General features: G+C 38.6%; 2 protein-coding genes across 3 annotated transcripts in view; one reads left to right on the top strand and one right to left on the bottom strand.

The window, feature by feature from the left end:
• The window catches only part of COL6A6 (collagen type VI alpha 6 chain), a gene marked incomplete at its 5' end in the record, with an annotated part of 108,271 nt that extends 96,125 nt beyond the window's left edge, over window positions 1–12,146 (top strand). For both annotated transcript variants that reach the window (XM_080824285.1, XM_080824286.1), the window contains 2 exons: window positions 845–938; window positions 10,732–12,146. In XM_080824285.1, the coding sequence (XP_080680411.1) occupies window positions 845–938; window positions 10,732–10,942 (305 nt within the window). In that variant the 3' untranslated portion in view covers window positions 10,943–12,146. The remainder of the gene's footprint in view (window positions 1–844; window positions 939–10,731) is intronic.
• The window catches only part of PIK3R4 (phosphoinositide-3-kinase regulatory subunit 4), an 82,492-nt gene continuing 69,895 nt past the window's right edge, over window positions 12,143–24,739 (bottom strand). The window contains exons 15-20 of the mRNA XM_080824306.1: window positions 22,068–22,279; window positions 20,128–20,259; window positions 16,643–16,743; window positions 16,012–16,100; window positions 15,612–15,720; window positions 12,143–14,837 (exon numbers count right to left, since the gene is read on the bottom strand). Of these exons, the coding sequence (XP_080680432.1) occupies window positions 14,667–14,837; window positions 15,612–15,720; window positions 16,012–16,100; window positions 16,643–16,743; window positions 20,128–20,259; window positions 22,068–22,279 (814 nt within the window). The 3' untranslated portion in view covers window positions 12,143–14,666. The remainder of the gene's footprint in view (window positions 14,838–15,611; window positions 15,721–16,011; window positions 16,101–16,642; window positions 16,744–20,127; window positions 20,260–22,067; window positions 22,280–24,739) is intronic.

Below are 24,739 nucleotides of genomic sequence, written 5' to 3'. Positions count from 1 at the left end.
CATCGAGCATAGTCCACATCAGAATTAACACATTTTCTGAGAGAAACAAAACTGACAAACAACCTGATGCTTAGAACTAGGACAGATAAAAAATAAAATGCACAACATCACAGTCTTGGGCCATTCAGTCTAGAATCACACAGTCCAGTCTGCAACAGCAACTTTAGAGACAATGCTATATCACAGCTCAGGATGAACTTGCTACTTAATGACCCTTGAGCACCAAGGACGAGATTTAATTGTGTTTACCAAGTCTGTTCAGTTTAATGCTTCAAGTAAATAAATATTTTTGAAAGTTTCCCATCAAAAATGGCTTTTAAGTGTTTAAATTGTGTGGGAAGAGGCATGTTTTATTATTATAAAAAATTAATATACTTCCAAATGAAGTGAGCCACTAATGAATTAAACCCAAGATGGCACTATTTTTACTGCAGTTAACGATACAGAAACCATAAAGGGAATATCCCTTTCCCTTTGCATTTTGATATTGCAAAAGAGCAAATTAAAAAATAGCTATTCTGAATAGTTCATGTCAATTAGAGACCAGACTTTTAGGACTAGCTCATAATATCTCCTCTAACGTTGACCAACTTTAGCAGCTAAAGGCATCTTAATGAAAAGTAAGTTGAATGCATTGGCTATAAATTCAGCAGAGATGTATTTTTCTAAACCCCTTTTTAGAGACTCCCCTGAGAAACCTGCTTTCATCTCTTATACGGCCACCTTACTTGCTATCTTCCTTTGATGAATATCGAAAACAGTGAAGTGATACTTGGCACACAGAGCAGATTGCTGTAATGTTAATAGCCATGAATAAGAGACTCATCACAGACTTTCTTCCTAGGTGCAATCAACAAATATCCACCCTTAAACTTCAAAATGAAGTGCAGCAGACTCAGCTCTACAGATCTGAAGCCGCCCCCGCAGCAGTGGCAAAGGTATTTTCAGCTTGAAAGAACTTGAATATTTCTTCCTCCTTCTCTTCTCTCTCTCCTTCCTCTTCCATCCTATTTGGACAAAATCTATTGCTACATAATATTAAAATATAATTTGAGGGTATAAGAGATAATAAAAAATGACCAGGTTGATCGGAAAAATAACCAGAGATTTTTAAAAGTGGAAAATCTAAATGTGGAAATTAAACAACCAATGGGACACTTCCGTGACAACAGGGATAATGATAATAGTGGTTTCTAAATACCATTCCCCACTCAAAGGAACCAGGGTTTCTTGAAGAGGCAAAAGCTAAATTCTAGACTGTAGCAGGGAAGTAGAATACAACTCTCAGATATTTATTATGCCAGAAAGCAAGGAAGTAGCCAAAAACTAGCAGTGTCTTGTCAAATGGACAAAGGGGCTATCTTGGAAAGATTCTCACTGGTCTGATTTTGGACAGTTTCATATCAGAAAGAATAATGTTAATGGATTACAACAGAATGAATTTTTAAAATCCATAAGTCTATATAGAGATCCAAAAAGGGAGGAGGGTAGTAAAGGCTCTTTTTTTTTTTTAATAGAAGTATACTACCTAATAAATATAGAAGAAAATGGTAGAATTAAAAAAATCACCAATTTGTGGGGCACCTGGGTGATGCAGTTGGTTAAGTTTCCAGCTTTTGGTTTTGGCTGAGGTCATGATCTCCAAGTCATAAGATCGAGCCCTGCCTCGGGTTCTGTGCTCAACAGAGTCTGCTTGGGAATCTCTCTCCCTCTCCCTCTGCCCCTCCTGCTCATGTGCGCTCTCTGAGAGCACATGATTTATGTATGAATAAATCTTTTTTAAAAATCAAATATGTATATGTATTAAATATATATAAATATTTATTAATATATTAACATAATTAATATTACTATAAATAATTTTAAATAAACATATTAAATAAATATGCATTAAATATGTATAAATAAATCTTTTTTTAAAAATCACCAATTTGTAATCTCCACTGTAATAATGGAGTTAGGCAAGAATCAAGGAATGCTAAAACCACTGGGTGACAGGTTGTTTGGGAACAGGCTATTTCACAGTCTCCCAGATCATTCACATAGTACTAACTTATTAGTTACAAAGAAAGGAAATGTGCATGTACATGGTAAGATCTGGCAGTTCCCACTGTGACCAAGATTTGACATTATGTGCTTCCTGCAGTGGTGCAGGGGGAGATATATCAGCTATGTGAGATTCTTGCAGGGAATGTTTGACCCACATCTCATAATGAGGAAACCATTAGCCAATTTCAGAATGTGGAGTTTTCTTCAGAATAGCTGACTAGTCCGAGGTTTCAATGCCATGAGCAGCAAGAGGTTGTGGGGTACTATTCTAAAATGGGAGAGACTAAGGAGACATAACCATCAAATGTGACAGAGTGAACTTTGACTGGATCCCAGGTCAGAACGAAAGCTTATGATAAATGACATCTAGTGGACAACTGGGGAAATCTGAGTGTGAATAATATGTCAAACGCTATTATTGCTTCATGTGGCTGTCCTTATGTGTAGTAATAATATATTCATATGAGAGAATGTTTTTGTTCTTAAGATAGGTTAGGTATATTGAAGTATTTAAAAGTAACATGTATAATGTCTGCAGTCTATTTTCAGGTGGTTTTCCTAAAAGAAAATAGGATGGGGTTTTGTGTGTGTATGTACATGCATATATGAGTATATATGATTATATGGATGTGTGTATGCATATATGTGTATATACACACACAGAGGAACAAGATGGTAACATTTGGAGAACCAGATAGGTGAAAAGTATACAGGTATTTATTTATTCATAGTTTTGTCCTTAAAGTATTCTGTGAATTAAAAAATAAAACTCAGTGGATGAATTAAACAGAATAATAGACACATCTAAAGAGAAACATAATGAACTGGAAAATAAAGCTGAAAAAATCACTCAATGCAGAGAAGATACATATAAGAAGTTTAGAGACAGAACAGAATGGAAAGATCTATATCAAATTGGAATTCTTGAAATCAGACAAAACAGAAATAATAAATGAGATCATATTCAAATACATGAAGAGATGATCATTTTCAAGAATTTATGAAAGATATGAATTAAGAGATGAAGAAAAGACAAGGTACAAGAGGCAGGATAAATAAAAAGAAAGCAAGTTGGACATGGCACAGGAGAATGCAGAAACCAAGCCAAAGGAAAAAGCAGCCTGAAAGGTAGATTATCTACAAAGAAACTACAATTAGGCTGGCAGCTGGATTATCAGTAGCAATAGTGGAAGCCACAAAACTTAAGAATTTTTAAAGTAATAGAAGAATATTTTTATCAACTTAAACCAACTTTAAAAAATAATGGTATAACAAAGATAATTAGGATAAACAAAAAACAACCGTTGACCACAAAGACCTTTACTAAAGGAACTTCTGAAGTACATAGTTCAAGAAAAATAAAAATTACTATGGAAGGAAAAGCTGAGATGGAACACTAATAGGAAAATCTAAATGCTAGATTTTTAAGTAATAATAATATCTAATTTGTAGGGTTACAAAAAAGCCATTTTTTTGTTAACAAAGGTATGAAAATAAACCACCTAGTGGTTTAACAGAAAAAAACAGTTGTACTAAGACAATACATATTAATAAATATTATTTAAACGTGAGAAAATATATTGGACAATAAAATAATCTTTTACTTAAAAAAATGAAGTTGAGCCTGTAAGGCAAAAAAGGTGGTACTGAAAAATGGAACAATAATAAGACATGTCATGGAGAGGTAAGTGGAGTTAAGGGTTCTAGGAACTTGAAATATTTGGGCTGGCAGTTAGGCTACTGAAAAACTTAGACTCTCTTAAAAATCCATTAGAAATTGTGACGGTGCCTGTGAAAAAGAAATATGGAAAGTAGCTAACTAGCAAAAAAGTAGTTCGGGAAAACGGAATAAAAACAACATAAATATATATTTTTTAAGGGTGAGAAAGGGGCACCCAGGTGGCTCAGAGGTTTAAGCCTCTGCCTTCGGCTCAGATCATGATCTCAGGGTCCTGGGATCAAGCCCCGCATCGGGCTCTCTGCTCAGCGGGAAGCCTGCTTCCCCCTCTCTCTCTGCCTACTTGTGATCTCTCTCTCTATGTCAAATAAATAAGTAAAATCTAAAAAATAAATAAATAAATACAAAATAAAAGGTGGGGAAAGGTGGGGGAGGACAAATAGAAAGCATGAAGTTAAAACAGCAGAATCAAATCCACTGAAATATATCAGGAGTTGTCATAAACACAAACTAAACATGCCAGTTACAGAGATGGATGGACTTAAGAAACAAAATAAAATCCAGCTATAACTTGCTTTCAATTATAGAGACACAGCCACAAAATAAGGACAAGGAAAAGTTGGAAGTAAAATTGTAAGGAAAATATCAGGTAAATTTTTTAAAAATCTGGGAACTTTAGGGGTGCCTGGGTGGCTCAGTGGGTTAAAGCCTCTGCCTTCGGCTCAGGTCATGATCCCAGGGTCCTGGGTTTGAGCCCCACATCGGGCTCCCTGTTCAGCGGGGAACCTGCTTCCTCCTTGCTCTCTGCCTGCCTCTCTGCCTACTTGTGATCTCTGCCTGTCAAATAAATAAAATCTTAAAAAAAAAAAATCTGGAAACTTCATACTGCTATATGCAAGGATATATACCAACCTACCGTAACCAGAAAAACAAAACTAGAATATACTATTAATATCAAATAAAATATTCTCTTTAACGAAACTGTATTATAGGGATAAAAAGCCACTGCATGGTGACAAAGTGTTCAATTCATGAAGAAGATTTAACAATTCCAGATTTCTAAGAGGGTAACAAAATCTTAAAATACACAAAGTGGAGATTAAAAAACTACAAGGAGAAATTGCCACTGAACTATCATTAGAGTTGGAGATTTCAGTACACTAGGTTTTTTTTTAAGATTTTATTTATTTATTTGACAGAGATCACAAGTAGGCAGAGAGGCAGGCAGTGAGAGAGGAAGAGAAGCAGGCTCCCCGCTGAGCAGAGAGCCCTATGCAGGGTTCCATCCCAGGACCCTGAGATCATGACCTGAGCCGAAGGCAGCAGCTTAACCCACTGAGCCACCCAGGCGCCCTTCAGTACACCAGTTTGAACACTGAATGGTCAAGCAAACAAAAATGAGTAAAGACATTAGATTTCATCATAAGTAACAAACTTGATTTAATAGGTTCATTTTAGAACCATGCATAGAGAAACAAGACATTCTTCCGAAGAACACAGGTAACATTAACAGCTAGTTGAATCAAGGTGGAGAGTTTACCAGGTGTTCATTGTGCAGTTTTTAACTTATCAAGTAGGTGTCAACACAGCTCTAAGAACTAGTGTCATACAATCCAAAGTGATTGGAATTCGATTGTTAGAAATTAACAAAAAGGTTTTTAAAGTCCATACATTTTTTAATTAAAATCACATTTCTAAATAAGGTAAAGAAATATAATGAAAACTTTAAAACACTTAGAACTGTATAATAATCAAGATGTTATGTCAGAATTTGTGGGACATGTCAGAAGTCATAACTTGGGAAAGTTTATAGTCTTAATTCTTATGTTAGGGAAATTTTAAAACTCTAAAAGGTAATAAGCTAAACATTGCTCTTGAGATGTTATAGAAGAAAAAATATATATACCCAAAGAAAGGAATCAGAGTAGAACTTAATATTTTTTAATTAAGATATTTTTAAGAGTATCAATAAAGGCAAAAGTTCTCTTAAAACTTAATAATATACATATATTTTTTGTATAAACATTACTTTTTTTTTAATTAGAAATGATTGTAGTTAGGCAAGTGTCTCAGTGGAAAAATCATGCTGTACTGCCACACACACATGTGGGCCCCACATATGAGTGAAATCAAATGTGACTAGCCCCTGAGAATCGCACTTAGGCAAATGCCTTGAATAATGTGTGCCTACTTTTAGTGTGCAGTGTCTGAATTTCTGTGTGGTGATTGGGGCCAGAGAGGCACTCTCAATCCAGATGCCCCAGCTCCAGAAGCTCTGAGAAGCCTCTGCTTCAAATCTGCTTACCTTGCTGGGAAGCAGGGAACTGTCCAGCAGCAAATGCTTCCTGAATTCAGGCCTAAAGCAGGCCTGTGAGGTCGGTCCACAGAGAGCAGGGCTCCCCCTGCTGCAGGTGTCTGGCAGCATGGAAAGGAGCTTCCCATTTGCATTTGCACTAGGCTCCACATAATATGTTGCTGGCCATAATCGCCAAAGGCAGATAATGAAGCCAGCCTATAAAAATCAAAACCCATTTTTGGAAACTATTCCTACCATGCATTTTGTTCAAAGATCAACATGAACAGAGGGGATTCATGGTACTATTTGACAGGATGTTTCCTCCCCTTCTTCACATTGCCCAGCTATCCTTGAGGCTCAGCTTCTCCTATGTATCTGAAACAGGGAAATGACAGGAAATGGCTGGGACATCAGGAATTGAGACATGAAATCCATACCGCTGTTGGTGAACTTCTTGATGGAGACTTAGCCTAGGACACCACAGGCCTTCTCTACGTGACCAAAGACCATAAAAAAAAGTAACAAGCCACACAGATGCTTCTCAAACTCCCTGTCTGAGCCTTTCAAGAGAAGTGAGGCAGAATTGAGCACATAATTGAGGGAGCTGAGAATGCCTGCTAGGCAAGATGCCTGGCCATAAAGATGACTTGCCAAGTCTCAGAATGACTTGCATAAGAATTAGATGATTTCACTGTGAGATTTTGAGAAATACAGGTAGAAGCTGGTTCTTATCAGATGGAAAAGAAAGGAACTGAACACAAGCAATCAAGGAGACAGATGGCCAGTAAGGGTGAGACTGTAAGGCAGCCTCTTTGTAAGTGCTTAGATCCGCTCAGAGACAATAAAAGACAGAAAGCCACCTGCTTATTGCTTCATCCAGTGAGGGAAGCTGTTGTGCCAGACTTTAAAGCGCTGACAGACCAGAGCCAGAACAATCAAATTGTAAAAAATGGACACAGTCACCAATGTCATATGAATAATGCATCTGTTGTAATTCTACCTTCCAAAGTATGTTTTCTAGACGCACAAGATGCATATTAAAAAGGATTCCTGAAATAGAGGCAATCTTGTCTGCATTTTTGACTCCAGTGCATCCAGTCAACTAGTAAATGCAGCAGAGTTGATTCCTGATTATCTGCATAGATGGAGGAATCTGTCATCACAGAGAACTGAAGAGTCCCACCCACCTCATTTTGTCTAGCCGCCAGACTTTACACAAGCTTTACTAGAGTTGTGGACAGGATGCAAAATGATTGGCTGTATTTCATTCCTGTTTCTTTATCTTGACTCCCTATTATTGGAGTTACCAATCAGTAAAGAAGTATTTCAACAATATGGGATAAAAGGAAAAATGGGAATTCTATATGGTTCCCAAACAAGGTAATCAAATGATTCTTACCTGATGTTAATCAAATACAAGCTCCTGTGTATACTAGTGAAAAAAGTCCAGAGACATAATATTTATCATGTTCAAACCTTTTGAGAATCAAATTATTTGGGGGAAAAAGATAGCAATGTCATATTTACCAGTTTAACAGCTTTTTCTTAACAGGGAGGAAGATAACAAAGATAACTTATCATAAAAAGGATCCAATAGAGGGGCACCTGGGTGGCTCAGGGGGTTAAGCCTCTGCCTTCAGCTCAGGTCATGATCTCAGGGTCCTGGGATCGAGCCCCGCATCGGGCTCTCTGCTCAGCGGGGAGCCTGCTTCCCCCTCTGTCTCTGCCTGCCTCTCTGCCTGCCTCTCTGCCTGCTTGTGATCTCTCTCTCTGTGTCAAATAAATAAATAAAATCTTTAAAAAAAAAAAAAAAGGATCCAATAGAAAGAGGGAGGTTGGGGGAGGGGAACCCAAGACATGAAAATGGTGTGATCGAGATTCAAAAGCATACATTCTCCGTGATTGGTGAAGCCATGTTCTGCGCATATAAACAATTATGGCTCTGGAGAATTTGAGGTCCTAATACTTAGTTCTGGAAATAAGAAAATAGAAGAGCAAAAATGGGAGGTGTGAGAGATTATATTTGCACTGAAATTAGCTTTCTTGGTAACTGGGAGAAGTCTCTTGATCAACTTGGTATATTCCAGATAGCACTGATGGAAGTGAATGGAGATATACTTTGGGATTAGAATTTCAGAAGCCCAGACATGTAGTATATAATGGCATGGTTCTTTGTTGATTTGATGTCTCCTTTGCTTCTAGCTCTCAATATAGAGGCAAGAGGACTATGTGGAGTGTGCATGTGTGCATATATGCAGGCATGTATGTCATGTGTACGTGAAAGACGTGAACTAACTTTAAATTCTTCATCTTTCACTTACTCGTTTTCTAAATATCTTTGTTTTCATAAGAGATCAGGTTTAAAGCTCATGAAAGCAGAAAAATATGAAGAAATGGATCGTAGTGAATACTGGCTCTGCTTTTCTGATGTCAATGTTTTGGAGTTCTCTCCACTCCTCCCTTGACCAGGACTCAGCAAATGTTTGAGGTTTATCAGTATTGGTTAACCTCTTCTTATGCAACCAGGCTCTCACACATTCATTCTAAAAATATTTACAAAGAGCTTATATACCAAGCTCCTCATACCTTTTTTTTTTTTAATTCTGATAATCTGTCCTTTCCATGCGCCTCATCTGAGATCTGCGAACTGACTTTCTTTTTTTTTAAGATTTTATTTATTTATTTGACAGGCAGAGATCACAAGTAGGCAGAGAGGCAGGCAGAGAGCAAGGAGGAAGCAGGTTCCCCGCTGAGCAGGGAGCCCGATGTGGGGCTCGATCCCAGGACCCTGGGATCATGACCTGAGCCGAAGGCAGAGGCTTTAACCCACTGAGCCACCCAGGCGCCCCTCCTTATACCTTCTTAACTATCCAACCTGCCCCAGGGCACCTCCTTTCCTATGGTTCTGTACCCATACCCAGGTGTTCCTGACAGCATGACTTTTTTTTCATTTCACTTTCTTATTCTAAATATCTTGATAGTTGGGGCAGCTGGGTGGCTCAGTCAATTAAGTGGCTGCCTTGGGCCTGCTCAGCAGGGAGTCTGCTTCTCCCTCTCCCTCTGCCTTCCCCCCACCATGCTCTCTCACGTGCTCTCTCTCAATTAAACTTTTTTAAAGATTTTATTTATTTATTTGAGAGAGACAGAACACAAGTGGGGGGAAAGGGGCAGAAGGAGAAGCAGACTCCCCACCAAGTAAGGAACTTGATATGGGGCTTGATCCCAGAACCCTGGGATCATGACCTGAGCCAAAGGCATATGCTTAACTGACCAAGCCACCCAGATGCCACAATAAATAAAATATTTTAATAAATATCTTGATAGTTTTTCATGGTGTCCCAGATAAAAATCAAGTTCAATGTAAGTAACACCAAACTCTTAGTATCAGAATGTTGGGTTATAGTCTCAGTTCTGTCCCTGATATTCACCTGTATGTGCAGTTTCCTCATCTGTAACCAACAGAGCACCATGGTAATTAGTCTAGAGGATTTCGAATGTTGCTCACAACATAGGTTGTCTTTATTACCATTTTACACCTGAAGATACAAGAATCACTCTAGTTAAGTGGTTTGCTCAGAGCTGCTCTCAGCCAGTAAGTACTGCAGCTGGAACAGAAGAACGTTTATGGACCCAAAGATCTTTCTACCACCTCCCTGTAAAATAAGGTTGTCTGAAATGGCTCCCTTCCTGCGCTAATATGGTAACCACTAGCTTTCAATTAAATGAAATGATAAATTCAGTTCCTCAGTCACACTAACTGTATTTCAAGTGCTCAATAGGTATATGTGGCTAGTGACTGCCACACTGGCCAGTGAATTATAGGACATTTCCAACAGCACAGTTTTATTGGATAAGGTTAGGAATTCCCGTCAGTACTTGGCTTCTATGATTCCTTGACCTGTCAATCTGGCATTCTGGCCTTCCAGAGTCTGACCCCAGCTGTCCTTTACAGTTGACAGACTCTTTATGTGCCTGCCAGACTGGGCATTATCTCTATGTCCCCCACTATACATAACCTAGTGCTTTCCACAGAGAGTCAACATATGGATAGATGGACAGACGGAAGGAAGGAAGAATGGATGGGTGGGAGGGAGAAAGGAAAGAAGGGAGTAGAATTCATTCATGTTTTCATTAGATAATTGTGGGTTTTTTATCTTTATTATGTTCAGTTAGCCATCATTATTTTTTGATGTAGTGTTCAAAATTCATAAATGTTTATTGAGTATCTACTATATGCTCTTCTAAGATTCCTGGGATTACTATGATTACCAGGTATGGTCTTGTGAAATTTTCTGTCTGGGAGGGTAGAATAGAGAACAGATCACAAAGAGGTTTATAAGTAAATAAAAGTTCAGACAGTGATATGTTGTGAGATAAACATATTGTGCTGAGAAAACTATAGCTGTAGCAGTCTCTAATGAGGTGTACTATTTGACCTCTGACCTGAGTAATCAGAGGAAGCCAGCCATATTAAGTTCTGGGTAGAACATGTTCCATGAAGAGGAAACTTTGCTGTTGAAATGATTTTGCATATTTTGACAAGATGTCTTATGTCACAGTCTCAGCTTCTGGTATTTCTGCACAGTGTACATTTAGGAAGGATGCAACAAGGAATGGGGACAACATTTAGGAGGACAGAATTATTATAGTCTATTAAAGTTGAAATGGCATTTATCTTCTGTGATGTTTCTCTCCTTTTGTTGCACAGCTTTGTTCCTGGACCACATAAAACTGCCCTCAAAGAAGATGTATTACAGAAGGCAAAGTTCTTTCAAGATAAAAAATATCTTCCAAGAGTAGCAAGAGGCAGCAGTGATGATATTATTCGAAATCTTACCAGAAACACATTCCATACCTTTAAAAATGGAAAAAAGGTGATAAAAGCTGCTCCAAAACAATACGATAAAGGAAGTGCTTGAAGAATTTAGCTTTAAGAAGCATGGTAAGACTGTGGATTTAAGTAACTAAATTCACTGGCATAACTATCGGAAACTTTTATTTGGATATCCACCCATATCCACAAGTCCAATCTGGAGGGCTGGACAAAACACAGGTTGTAGATTAGGCAATTTAACCCTTTGCACTCATCGGTATTAAGATCGATCTTGTCCATTTCTTTGAGCACATCTCATAATTCTAGCACTCTGATACATTCAAGAACTGTTATCATTAAAAGATGGAAGAATGAAAGAAGTGTTCTGCTAAGTCCAATGGAGATATAATTTGAAGGTAAATTTTGCATAGTATATACATGAGCCAGTGCTAATTCTTTTAATTGCAGGTCTCTATTCAGTCCACTTTCTGCAAACCAAGCTTCCATTCTCTACTTAATACAGTTTAATGCTCACGTTTAACCAAAGGTTAATGTTTTGAAAGACCTCAACATTTCCATTTACAAACTGATCTTATATGTCATAATTTTGATAATCTGGCTTTCCATGATACCATTTAAACACATCACTGACTCTGTGGAGTGGCCAGCTTTCTGATAGGCTTGTGTTGGAAGGTTTCCTCCCACTTTCTGCAGTTGTTTGCTAGGACAGGTAAAAAGCAGAGAATAATGTTCTCTGCTCCAACTCCTCCTTAACTCACTGAGAAACTTGTTAATTCCCCCCAAATATAAATAATTGCTTTTGAGATAGAAGTTCCTTCACTATATAGGGCCTCCTGCCTGGCCATTTTGATGGACTTTTATTCTTTACCATTGTTGTTAAATATACTATTTTTCACTAATCCATATATTTCTTAGGCAAGGAGAGTAAAGACAACTGGTCATTGGTGAAGCTGAGTTACTTTCACCCGTAAGATAGCTATTTAGTCAGTAGTAAGCAGTACCAAATAGGACTGACAGATCTAAGTAGTTTTAAAGGCATATTGAGTCTGGAAAAGATTAAGTTGTTAATGTTTTAATCCACAAATCCACTTGAAATTGCAGAGATGTAAAGAGATGCACAGAGATCAAAGTTGAAGAAAGGTCTTCCGAATGCCTATCCTCCAATAGCATTCTGACAGCTTGCTCCCTCCTCAACCCCTCCATCCAGATCACTAATTCTTAATCTTATGCTGGGCTAGTATTTTCAACAACTAAAGACCAAATTCACCTTATTTAATTTAGACACAATGTTTGGATCTTTCCTCAAATTCTCAGAGCTGGCTCCAGAGTTGGTAGCAATGGCCCTGCTTGGTAGAACATCACTCTTTTCAAGGAGGGAGACCCTGCCTGGATGCATGGAGCAGATGGCTATTGACACCTAAGACGAGAGGGTGATTTTCTTTTCTAGATCTCTCTTCATAAAAGCTAGGAAAGAAAGACCATCTCCACTGTGTTTTAAAACCACTTCTGCCATCCTTACTCAGGCAACTCCATAGTTAGCTCCCAATGTCATATTCATACTCAGGAAACAGATGAATAGAGCACATCAATTTTCTTCATATCCTAAGCGGTGCTTAGGGGTTCAGGAAAACTTCATGTTTCACATAGAGGAAAATGATGAGCAATATTTAAGAAGTATTTTAATAAAAGGGATTTTTCTGGTTAACTTTGGATTAGGCAAAAACTCCTGTTTACTGCTAGCAATACTTTAAAAATGTATCTATTTTCTCTGCATTGATAAAGTACACCAAAAATTTTTGCCCTTGGTAATTGAGATTATTTAGCATTTTGGGTCTTTTTTTTTTTTAAGATTTTATTTATTTACTTGACAGAGATCACAAGTAGGCAGAGAGGCAGGTAGAGAGAGAGAGGAGGAAGCAGGCTCCCTGCGGAGCAGAGAGCCCGATGTGGGGCCCGATTCCAGGACCCTGGGATCATGACCTGAGCTGAAGGCAGAGGCTTTAACCCACTGAGCCACTCAGGCACCCCTGGTCATCTTTTTATCCTTAATAGATGAAGGGTCTGAAACATACTGTAAATTTACTAAGTTCCTTTTTTGAAATCTCTAATATTAGCATTTCCCATGATTTACCTCTTTCTCTAAAGGAAAAAAACAGCAAAAATGTGAATATAAATTAACTAAACGCCTATTTAAACCAAGAATCACATAAATAAGCAGTGGTGCTTCCTGGTTTAAACATGTAAATTAATTGACTATAAGGGACATGCCTATTATCTCGGCAGTAAGCTGTGAGTCAAGCATGTTTAAAAAAAAAAAAGTTAAAAAAGATGCAACTCAACAGAGCCTTAGATTGCAATACTTAGTAATAATTCAACCAAGTGCCCCCCCTTTTCTAAAAGGGGGAGTTTAAGTGGGAAAAGGAATGGATGGCAGGAAGATAAGGATCACATCTTCACCGGCCCACTCCATTTTTTTCCTCTCTGCATGTTTTTCAGTCATGTGGCTTCGCTAATGGCTCCAGGCTTAATGCCTTTCTAAGGCCAAAGGTTTGTCACAAACAGGTGACCTCCAACCTCTGCAGACATGAAGTCTGACTTAATAGCTAGAAACTCTGGATATATGGTCCTAACAGACACAAAGAAAAGCAGAAGCAATGTAACAGGACAATGTCAAATTTGCAAATCCTCAGTTCCACTAGCTGTCTAGCCTTGTCAAGGTCCAGACTCCTAACTCAGGCCTTTACGAATGACAGGGTTTTCTGATGAGCTTAGACAGGTAAACAAAAACTAAGGGCACTGAATTGTAAAGACAGACCTATGCACTGCAAACTGTCATGTACATAATGAAATCATATAATTACAGAAAATTAAATTTGAGTATTTAAGTACTATTTTCCTCAGAGTCAGATTATCTACTTAACTCTTTGGTTTACAGACTCATGTAACTAATTTAAAAATGAAGTATTTTAAACACCATAAACCCTTCAGCAAATGGATGACAATTAAATGTGAAGAGACAATTAGGTTAATGTACAAATAATAATTGACAAGCCTGAAGGGTTTATTTTTGTGGGAAGGCCAATTTGTCTTAATCTAAAAGTATAGAGGTTTGGCATGTTTTTAACAGCTTAGTTAACTGACACTGGATAAAAGCAAGTGGAATGACCAAGGAGAGACATTTTTCAAGGGTCGATACACAGATCAGTTCTAGTATTAAATAATCAGGCAGACAGATATAAAGCAGAAAAAACAATACTGAAAGTCCAGAAATGTGGGCATAAGACTTACTTCTGACACAGATTCTTTGTGACACTGAGTCCATTTCTTCAGAACAAATATTGCTGAAGAGTTTACTATTCTGCTCAGGTTTACTATTTAAAACACCAAAAAACCAAAAAAAAAAAAAAAAACCTTAAGATGCTTGAATACAGTTTATTAGCTGGTTTGAATCGCACTTTTAATAGCAAAAATGTGTCTACATTGTTAATAGCTTACAACCACTTTTTTCAATACAAAGTAAACTTAGGTCCTGTTAAGTCTTAGCATTTTAAATTCCTCACCTCTGTGACCTATACAATAAAAAGTCCCAGATACTGTTGTCTGGCTGATTCCTGCAGAGATATGCATGAGCATGTTAGTCGAGTGCAACTTCCTTAACCACCTTGGATGGGATCTGTTTAATAATGAAATAGTAAATATACAGACACGATATTGAAAAGGAATCTCACTTCTGTCCTCTAAAAATACCTTTCCTCTCAAGTTACAGTATACATATAACTTTATTACAAATTTTACAAACTACTAGTTTTTCATTTCCACACCTTAACAATCCCATCTCTAGATGCAGTAACAATGAAGCCCTGTGTTGTCTGGAAGGTGGCCACATCTGTGATGATGTCGTGGTGTCCCACAGGCAGAGATTCTGGACCCCTCCGAGGGGTGTCATCACTTGGTCCCACCTTCTGCTTATTCTGGATCTCCTGTTTAATGGTTAGAAGTCAGGGAGAATGCCAGAAGTTAAAAGCCTGTACCACATTGTACCTCTTATCAATATTGTTGCTTCTGGAATAGGTTGTTGCCGTTAAAGCTAAAACTTTCTGTGAGGTAGTCATCCTTTCACAAATACACTGAGTAAAAGAGTCCAAAATTATACTGTTTTCCACAAGTAGGCCACTTACAAATATGTACAAATTATTGGCCTGTTTATAAATTTTCCGTATTACCTTCTGCCACCATCAGAAGAAAAAAGAGAAAGCCTGTAATAAAGGGGTATAAATGACCAGGATATGGATGCAAATACTTATCTGTCATAAAGGAAGCTTTCATTCATTTACTGAGCACCTTCTAGGACCCAGGCACTTGCAGATTCATTATCTTGCATGAAGTTTTTGCCCAACTCAAGGACATAAGCTTTAGAGTTCCAATAGCCAGGTCTGAACCCCAGCTTTTCTGCCTAATACCTGGATGATCTTAGACAAGTTACTTCATGGTGCTTAACTTTATTTGTAGAATGAAAGTAATAAAAGGTACTTTCTTGTAAAGATTGAGCAAGTGTATAAAGTGCTTACTTCAAACTGTGTACTTATGTGTGTGCCTTTAATATGTTTATTATACCTTAATAAAAGTGAATTTCAAAAAAAAAAAAAAACACAGAAAAGCAAACAGAAAATAAACACCTCTCTTAAATACTCCCAATCTTGGCCAAAGTCATTTTTGTGCTTACAGAAGCTGAAAGAAAACAAGACTGCTTGTACCTGGACAACTTCAGTGCCTTCAATTATTTTCCTATAGTAGGACACAGACGAAGAACTAGTACTTCCTGCAACAACATAGGACCTCTCTGGGTAAGCCAGGTCCCAAAACCTAGAGAGACAAAACAAATGTTGATCATATCTAGAGATGGGGAGGAATTAATGATCATTAACTTATATTCATCAATACATAACTTATTTTTCATTAGGAAAAGAGATTTTTCCTAGAATAGCATAAAATGAGGGATAAATGAAGTTTTAATAGCTATTCCTGCAAGATGTGGAGGATAAACATTACCAACACTGATAACACCCTAACATTAACCACAGTATCCATCCACATATTATCCTTATTATCTCTCTCAAGTGTTACATAGTAAGTATCCTTTATTAGATATTGTACCTTATTTTCATGTCTGAGCCAGCTGTTAGAAGGATGGGATTTCCATCCGCAGGACTACAGTAGATACCATGGACACTGTGAGGAGAAGGCTTCAAAAAGAAAGAAATGGGAAGCAAATTAAAGATACCAGTGTTGGCATTTCTAGAAACAAGTCAACTGACAGTAGCTTTCTAGGCTTCTGATTAACTGAAGAAATCAGAGACCATTTACGTATATCTTCTATAGGTCTTTCTTTGGGACCTTAAAATGCATTTGCTTTGTATCATTCTGAATAAAGAGGCAAAATCTCTTCAGCCTCTTAACATTTTCTATTTGGGAGGACTTCAACTAAAGGAGAACAAAACCTCTTTCCTACCTTTTGCCCCAGTGAAGTACCTGGGGCAGCAACGTGAAAAAAGTGTGGGTAAGAGGGTCACATTCCAATTACCCCAGATTTTTACTGGGGCTCCATAGAGACCTCACAAGCCTTATGGAGCTAGCAACCAAACCTTCCAGTCGTTAGTAAGCCTGAGGAATGGGAAAGCCACCTAAGACTAATTTAAAACAACCCAAAAGCCCAACAGATACGAGGTTTGAGTGCTTGGGGTATGGGAAACTCGACTAGTCTTTAGAATAAAAACTGGAGGCAAACCTGTAACTCAGAGAGTGGTGGTGCACTGCTAGCCCAGAGAGTGAATCTTCTGTCACCAGTCTCCATGTCCCACATGGATACTTCATTGTTGCCCTGCACAGCTAAGGGAAACACAGACTAGAACCATTACTCAGACCAGAGCACTATTCTCAGAGCTTCCACATCTTGGTAGATAATCCAAGTCAGCCTGTACCTCTTTCTGTTTTTCTGATCCTGCAAAAAATCCTCACTCTACTTTTGAAGAATACTGTGACTCTGTCACCAGACTGTTTTAATAAACTGCCAGTAAATATTTACTGATGTACAACACAGTGAAGAGAATTGTGAAGTAGAAAGGTAAAGCCTAAACAGATTCTGCCCTCAAGAAACCTACAGTCTAGAAGTAGAGAAAAAAATATTTAAAGGATTAAGACAATGAGAGCAAAAAGAACTGCAGAATTCCACCTGAACTCAAAGAAAAGATCCAATCCGTTGGCAAGAACTGAGGTCACCTCATGGAGACATTTTCATTGGGACTAAAAGAACAAGTAGAGCTGGGCAGATACAGGTGGCATACAGGCAAGTCATTTCAGGCAGAAACAATGTTTTGTGTTCTTTGGGAAAATGAGTAATTGGTGTGACTGAAGCACATCTGTGATAGGGAGGGATGGGAGATGAAGACGGGATAGAAAAAGGAAAGTGTAGACCTGAGAAAGACATTATCCCTTAGTTATTTTTGAGGTTGGGGGGGGGGTGGTGGTGACAATACTTCATTCCTTCATTGATATCTACTGAACCAACAATGTGTACTATGAACTTATCCCTGTCCTAGATGCTGAGGAAGAGGAGGCAAAAAAATGCAACGACAAAAAAAAAAATTCTCTATTTTATGGAACTTACATTCTAATGGGGACAATAAACCAAAAAAATGCAAAGGCCCTGAATCAGGAGTGTGCTTAGTTCCAGGAGAAAGCCAGAAAGCCCCTGTGGCTGTGGTGACCTGAGCATGGGGAGAGACAGGAAAAGGCATGGGAGGGCTGGCCACGTTCCATTCGCCACTCCAAGGCTAATCCGTAGAGGCCACATCAACAGGCCCCGTGTGTGCCCTCTGGCTTCTACGTAGGTTTGGCCGGTGGTAAACTAAAAGCCCCCTGAATATGTAGTTCCTAATCTCCAGAGACTATACATGTTAACTTATGTTGTATAGTGACTTTGTAGATATGATTAAATTAAGGGCCTCAAGATGGGATTCTCCTGGGTTGTCCAAGTGAGCCCTAAATGCAATCACAGTGTCCTTAGAAGAGGGAGGCTGACTTGACAGCAGAAAACAAAAGGACAATGGAGCAAGATGCTACGGTGGTGGCTCTGAAGATGAAAGAAGGGGCCCACAAGACAAGGCATACAGCTGCAGAAGCATGAAAAGGCAAGGGAATGGATTCTCCCCTAGACCCCGCAGAGGTAATGTGGCCATGCTGCCACCTTGAACTTGGCTCAGCAAAACTCATTTCAAATTTCTGGCCTCCAGAACTGTTAATGAATAAATGTGTGTTGTTTTAAGCTACCAACTTTGTGGTAATTTATTATACCTAAGAATAAATGGTCAAAGGAATTAATATAGGCCTGTGGAAGCCATAGTAGGAGACCAAAGGGATAGACGAATGTCTCATCTCAGGGAGGCTGTGTCCCTCATGTCAAACTCACTGCTCCTCTCAAGGTGGCCCTCTCTACTCAACTTCTCTGCAAACTCCAATAACCATCCTGTCCCCCACTGTCTTCTGATACCAGCCCCATTTCATTTTGCTTTTATGATACCTCTATACCATACTTCCATCAATAGTTCCTTTGGAAATAAATCCTCAAATTATCCTACCTTGGGTATGCCATCCGTTTCCTATTGGAACGCTGACTGATAAAAAAAAAGTCAGAGAGGTAGCAGGGGTGTATCCCCAATAGGCATCTGGGCCATAGTAAGGAGTCTGGCTGTAACTTGGAATGGGAAGGTACCGAACAGCAGAAAGAACAGTCTTAAGAAGTAAGGATTAAAGCAGGGAGTTACAAGCATATTGTATTAATAGGGACAAGAAATTATGGTGGTTTGGATAAGGGAGACAGTGATGGAAATAGTAAAAATTGGTCAGATTCTGAATGTATTTTAGGACCATACAAGATTGGCTAAAGGACTAAAAGGAAGATGAGAGAGAAGAATCAAGGACAACACCAGGCTTCCTGAGCACCTCGAGTAAAAGAGCTGCCATTTACTTGGACAATATGGTGGGAAGAACAGTTTTGTCTCAGGGTAAGGAGACCAGGTATTCGGTTTAGACATGTCAAATTTAAGGTGTCTATTAGATATCTTAGGGAGGATTTTAAGTAGCTATAAATCTGTGAATAAATGTGGTATTTAAAGCATGGAACTACACAATGTCATACAGCAAAGCCAGTGTAGGAGGAGAAGGAGTTAGGACCAAAGACTGAGCCCTGAGGCAGTGGAGCAGGCCAATTTTAAAAGAAGATGGGGAATCAGCTGCAAATAATGAACACAAGAACCAAGAAAATGATGTCCTTGAAGTCATGTAAGGAAAGTAGTTCAGAAAGAGGATACTGTAACTGACCAAAGGATGAGTCAAGTAAGAGGTGAGCAGATCAATGGCCATCAAATTTGGCAACACAAAGTCTTTGACAGCAGCAGCATATGAGAAGGGACCAAAGAGGCTACATGCAAGACAACCAATGAGAAGACATAAGAACAGCAAGAGCTACTATTTACCAAGCACTGCACATATGCCAGGCTGTGTGCTCTGCACAGTGTTTTATCTCAAATTCTTACAACTCTGCTAAGAAAGTATTTTTTTTTATTATTTAATTTTTTTTTATTTGACAGAGAGAGAAATCACAAGTAGGCAGAGAGGCAGGCAGATAGGAAGGGAGAAGCAGGCTCCCCGCTGAGCAGAGAGCCCGATGTGGGGCTCGATCCCAGGACCCTGGGATCATGACCTGAGCCGAAGGCAGAGGCTTAACCCACTGAGCCACCCACATGCCCCTAAGAAAGTATTTTTAACCACATTTTACAGATAAGGAAATTAAGTTTCAAAGACCTGCCAAGAATCTATACAAGAAAATCCAAATGCCCAATGAGGGGAAGGATGGGAAGAAAGCTTGCAAAAAACACAACAGAAACACATCAACAAGAAATGGCATCTGACAAGGATGAGTCAAGGTTTCTAACTCAGATTTCTAAGATGGTGGTGGCAGCTTCAACAAAAATATGGGAGAAAGGAAACAAATGGAAGGTAATGGTACAATTAATGAGATCATTTTTAAGGATAATAAATATGAAACGACAGCGAGATAGCAGTGGAGGGAACTTCCATCATCAGAAACAGAACAAAATCAAGCATTTGGTTCACACATGAAATAAAAACTCTAAGAACTTGAGTCTTGGCAGCAGCATATTACACACTTTAAAAAACATCCCCCAACACCTGAAAGCCAGCCCTCCATTTTACCTGCAATCACCCAGGATTGGTACAGAGGGTGCATGGAGAGGCGTCTGATTCGAGCCCTGGAAGGATGACAGTGACTGGAAATTGGCAACTGGAACCTCATGTCCCAACAAGCCATAGTACCACTGCTTGTACCTTAAAGGAAAAAAAAGTCAAAAAGATTACCATACAATGATTAAAGTACACCAAGCTGCATTTATACAAATAATAAACACCGTTAGCTTTGTGTGAATGTATTTTATTCATTCTTTGTTCTCATGAAGCTATCTCCCTGGGGTCACACAGCACTTCTGGTTGTTAAATAAAGATATAAAATGAAGATCAAAATGCTACTACATAATTGTCAAATAAATATAAGTTGAAAATGAATAATTCATTAATTATACTGGTATTAATTGCCAAAGGCACACATAAAAAACAAAAGGTCTAGAGAAGAAATAAACTGCATTTGATAAGCCAAAATGTTCAGAATGCCTTAAATCACCAAAACCCATGTTTTAGTGGCATTCAGTGATCACTTAACCCACCCATAGTGGCAGCAGCTTTATAGCTATCATCAGACTTCAATCATTTCCATGTGCCCTTTTCTCCAAAACATTCTGAAAACCGGTATCGATATCCAATCACAGCAGAAACTGGAGTGAGTACCTGTACATCTGCCCACAACAAACTCCACAGAGAAGCCCCCCATCTCCAAAGAATACTGCCAACCCCAACACTGAACAGCTGGTCCTGACAGAGGCACAGAGCATATTCTTGGACTGGTCTCCAATTCCAATGGAGATACTGGGAGTGTGAAAAGGCAAAAGGGCAACAGGGTCCCTCTGCAACCCTGCCCCACTGCAGGACAATGGCTCAAACAGCCAGAGGTAGTTTGGCTGCCCTCAAAGCTGATGAGAGCCATCTGAGAGCCATCACTGCCATTTACTAAGCTACTCTCAGAGTTTCATATCTACACATAGGCCTGGCATCATATCTTCCTGAACCCGTACAGTTTATTCCCACAAAAGGCAAACACAATGTATTCCATATAAACTATATAAAAAGACCAAGGGAAGGGCAGATACTTAACAATGTCATAAATATAAGTTAGGGAATCTGGAAACCAAAATTCAAGCACAACAGATTATAATTCTTCAGAAAGTATGGCAAATGGGAAAAAGTGAGATGTGATACATTCTCAAGGGGCAGGTCCAAAGCCTTATGGGGGCAAAATGTGAAACTAAAATAGGAAAGCAGTCAGCAAGATAACATGGTACACCTTCAGCCTTTGAGAAAGGGAGGTAAGGAGGAATAACGGGGCAAGAAACCGCCGTTTAGCTCTTCTCCAGTAGGAGGCCCTGTGATAGATGCTTTTAATTCATTAAATCCTCAAAGCAGCCCTTGAAAGGATTAGCCCCATTTGAAGATGAGGGTCCTAAGACTCAGAGAAGCTATGCAGCTTGCCTGGGGTTACTGGAATTTGAAACCCAAGTCTGCACAAATTCAAATGCTCTTATAAAAAAAGCCTGCTGCTTCCCTGGCAGGATAACAGAATGCCACCAAATCTGATCACTATAATGATTACAAAGAGGCTCATTTAAGAACAAAGAGAAAAAGGAAACTTTTAGGCATTGGGATACTGAAACCTTTCAAATTTTTTTAATAAAAAAATTAAATTGCAAGTGATTATAATGTAATAATCAAAAAAAAAAGGAGATGAGGAGGTGCCTTGGTTTTGGCTCAGGTCATGATCTCAGGGTTGTGAGACTGAGCCTGTGTCAGGCTCTGAGCTGAGTGTGGAACCTGCTTGGGATTCCCCTCTCTTTTCCTTCGCTTCCGTCCCCACCAGAAAAGGGGCGGGGGATTACCAATGATGAAAAAGGAAAAAAACTTTCACAAGAAGGCAATTCCAGATATTAGTGGCATTCACAACCTAGTCAATGATTTTCAAATCAGCTCACCAATGCAAAGCCAGCACTGGTGGATGTCCACAGCAAAGGAAGTGATGAGGCCTGACTTCAGATCATGCTTTAGTGTCCATGCATTGCTTGAAGACCTGAGGTCCCAACCAACTAGAGAGCCATTCACAGTGGCATAGGCGAGAACAGACTGTGCCCCAGAGTTGAAGTGATGCATATCCACGACACAGCCATCATCCTTCTGGTCTAGAATTCTAAAGAAATACACAAAGCAAAAGGTAAAGATTTTTCTAGTCACTGAAAACATAGACCAGCTTCTATTTAAGATAAATTTATATTCTAACCATAGTCAAGAAATAACAACTGTGACCCATCAAGCCAATGATACCTGAGGCATTTTTTAAAATAACTTCAGACTTACAGAAGAGTTGCACAAATAGTACACAGAATTCTTATATATCCTTCACCCAGCTTCCCCTCATGTTAATAACCTACATAATCATAGAAAATTTATCAAAACTAAGAAATTAATCTTAGTACAATGCTTATAAAATACAGAACATAATCAGGTTATTAGCTTTCCACTCATGTCCTTCCACTGTTCCAGGATCCAAAACAAGATACCACATGGCATTCAGTTGTCATGTATCTATCTGACCCTAGTCTTTGATTGCCTTTCATGATTGTGACATTTTTCAAGACTACTGGTTATTTTACAGAATATCCCTCCATTTGGGTTTGCCTCAAGTGTTCTCACCCAGTATATGCCTTATTGGAAGACCATGAAATAATTTCTCAGGGCATTTATGAGGAAGTACCTGATGCTAATTCGAAGAACATATTAGTGGTGATATTAACCTTAATCATTTGGCTAAGTGGCATCTACCAAGATTCTCCACTGTAAAATTATTTTTTCATTTATAACTACTCAATCTTTAGGGCAAATACTTTTGAGACCATGTAAAAATCCTGTTTCTGCTTGAAGTTTTGTCTACAAATTTTAGAATCCTTTGATAGATCATACCTGTGGTGTTCTAAAGGTGACTATTTCCCTCATTCCTTCTATACTTACTGATTAGAATTCTTCTGTAAAGAAGACTGGTCACTTCTTCCCCCATTAATTTATTTATTCATTTACTTACTTATATCAGTATGGACTTGTGGATATTTATTTTATTCTCTGAGTTGTAACCCAATACTAGTATTATTGTTTTGTTGCTCAAGTTGTTCCAATTTTGGCCACAGGAAGCTCCCTCAGGTTGGCTCTGATGTCCTTTCAATGTGCTTTTTTGAACCACTTCCTAACTTTCTGGCCTCACAAGATACTCAAGACTCATCTTGTATTTTCACTGCTCAGCCCTGGAATCAACAAGTTCTCCAAGGAGCCCTGGTTCCTTTTATGGGAGAATGGTACTTAAAGATTTATTTATTTATTAGAGAGAGAGAGAGGGAGAGAAAGAGAATATTGAGCAGACTGCTGAGCATAGAGCCTGACATAGGGCTCAATCCCACGACCCTGAGGATTAGGAACTGAGCCAAAATCAAGAGTCAGATGTTCAACTGACTGAGCCACCCAGATGCCCAGGAGAATGGTGCTTAAAAGCCAAGGTCTGTGTGCTAAGTGTTCACTGCTATGGTGGTATCCCTGCTCTAATCCCTCTCAATGACCAGAGCTAGAAAATATGTATATGACACCTCATAGCTACACACAATTATCTGTACTTCTGTATCCTTTTATGTGTATGTGTGCATATGTATGCAAATACACACACACATATATATATACACACATATGCATATACATATATCATGAGTCCCTATTGATACTGAGTCCATATTCATATCTATCTAGAATGAGGGTTCATTTCAGCAATCCCTTTTTCATATTTGTAACTTCTTTCCTCAGCAGTGAGAAACCTGGCTCTCATTACCTACATACTTACCTATTGCTCAACCTTAGCATACAACTAAAGTAGTTTTGGAATTGATAAACCATATTCCTGTGACAAATAACCAACTAGAACAGTGACTTCAGTTTCTTCTGTCATTCACCTTGCAGTGCCCAGTTAAACCACTGTTTTCCACAGGTATTAGGATGGCTCCTTTATTGCCCACACTCTTCAATGTGCCTATATGCTTCATCTGTAGAGTAAGTAGACTGATTGGTCATAGACTGCATTCTACCTTTCATCCTATATCTGGGTTAATTTTTTTTTTTAACTTAGAGTAAAATTTACTTTTTGTGGTATACAGTCCTGTGCATTATGACAGAAACACAGCCATGGATCTTCTACCACAGAACCACACAGAACAAGTGCACACCCCAAAATTATCTTGTGCAGCCCGTTTGTTGTCAACCTGTGACTACCACTGATCTCAATTCCTCCCTATAATTTTATGCTTTCCAGAATGTCACACAGTTGGAAATATACAGTAAGTAGCCTTTTGGGTCTGACTTCTTTCGTTAGCAAAAAGAATGTAGGACTCATTGCTTGTTGCATTAATCAACTGTTTATTCCTTTCATAACTGATAATAAAAATAATAAAACAACACTGGTTCCTTTTTGTTTCTTTTTATGTACTATTCCACTATATGGATATGCCTATTTTTTTCAAGCTGAGACATTCTTAAACCAAAAAGAATTCATAAACATATTGGCCAGCCTCCCTGATCAGTACATATCATGCTTTTGCAGCATATACTATTTTAGTTT

This window comes from Martes martes (assembly GCF_963455335.1).
Source record: "Martes martes genome assembly, chromosome: 1".
In the NCBI taxonomy this organism is placed as follows: Eukaryota; Metazoa; Chordata; class Mammalia; order Carnivora; family Mustelidae; genus Martes; species Martes martes.
This window is presented reverse-complemented; position numbering and strand designations above follow the sequence as displayed.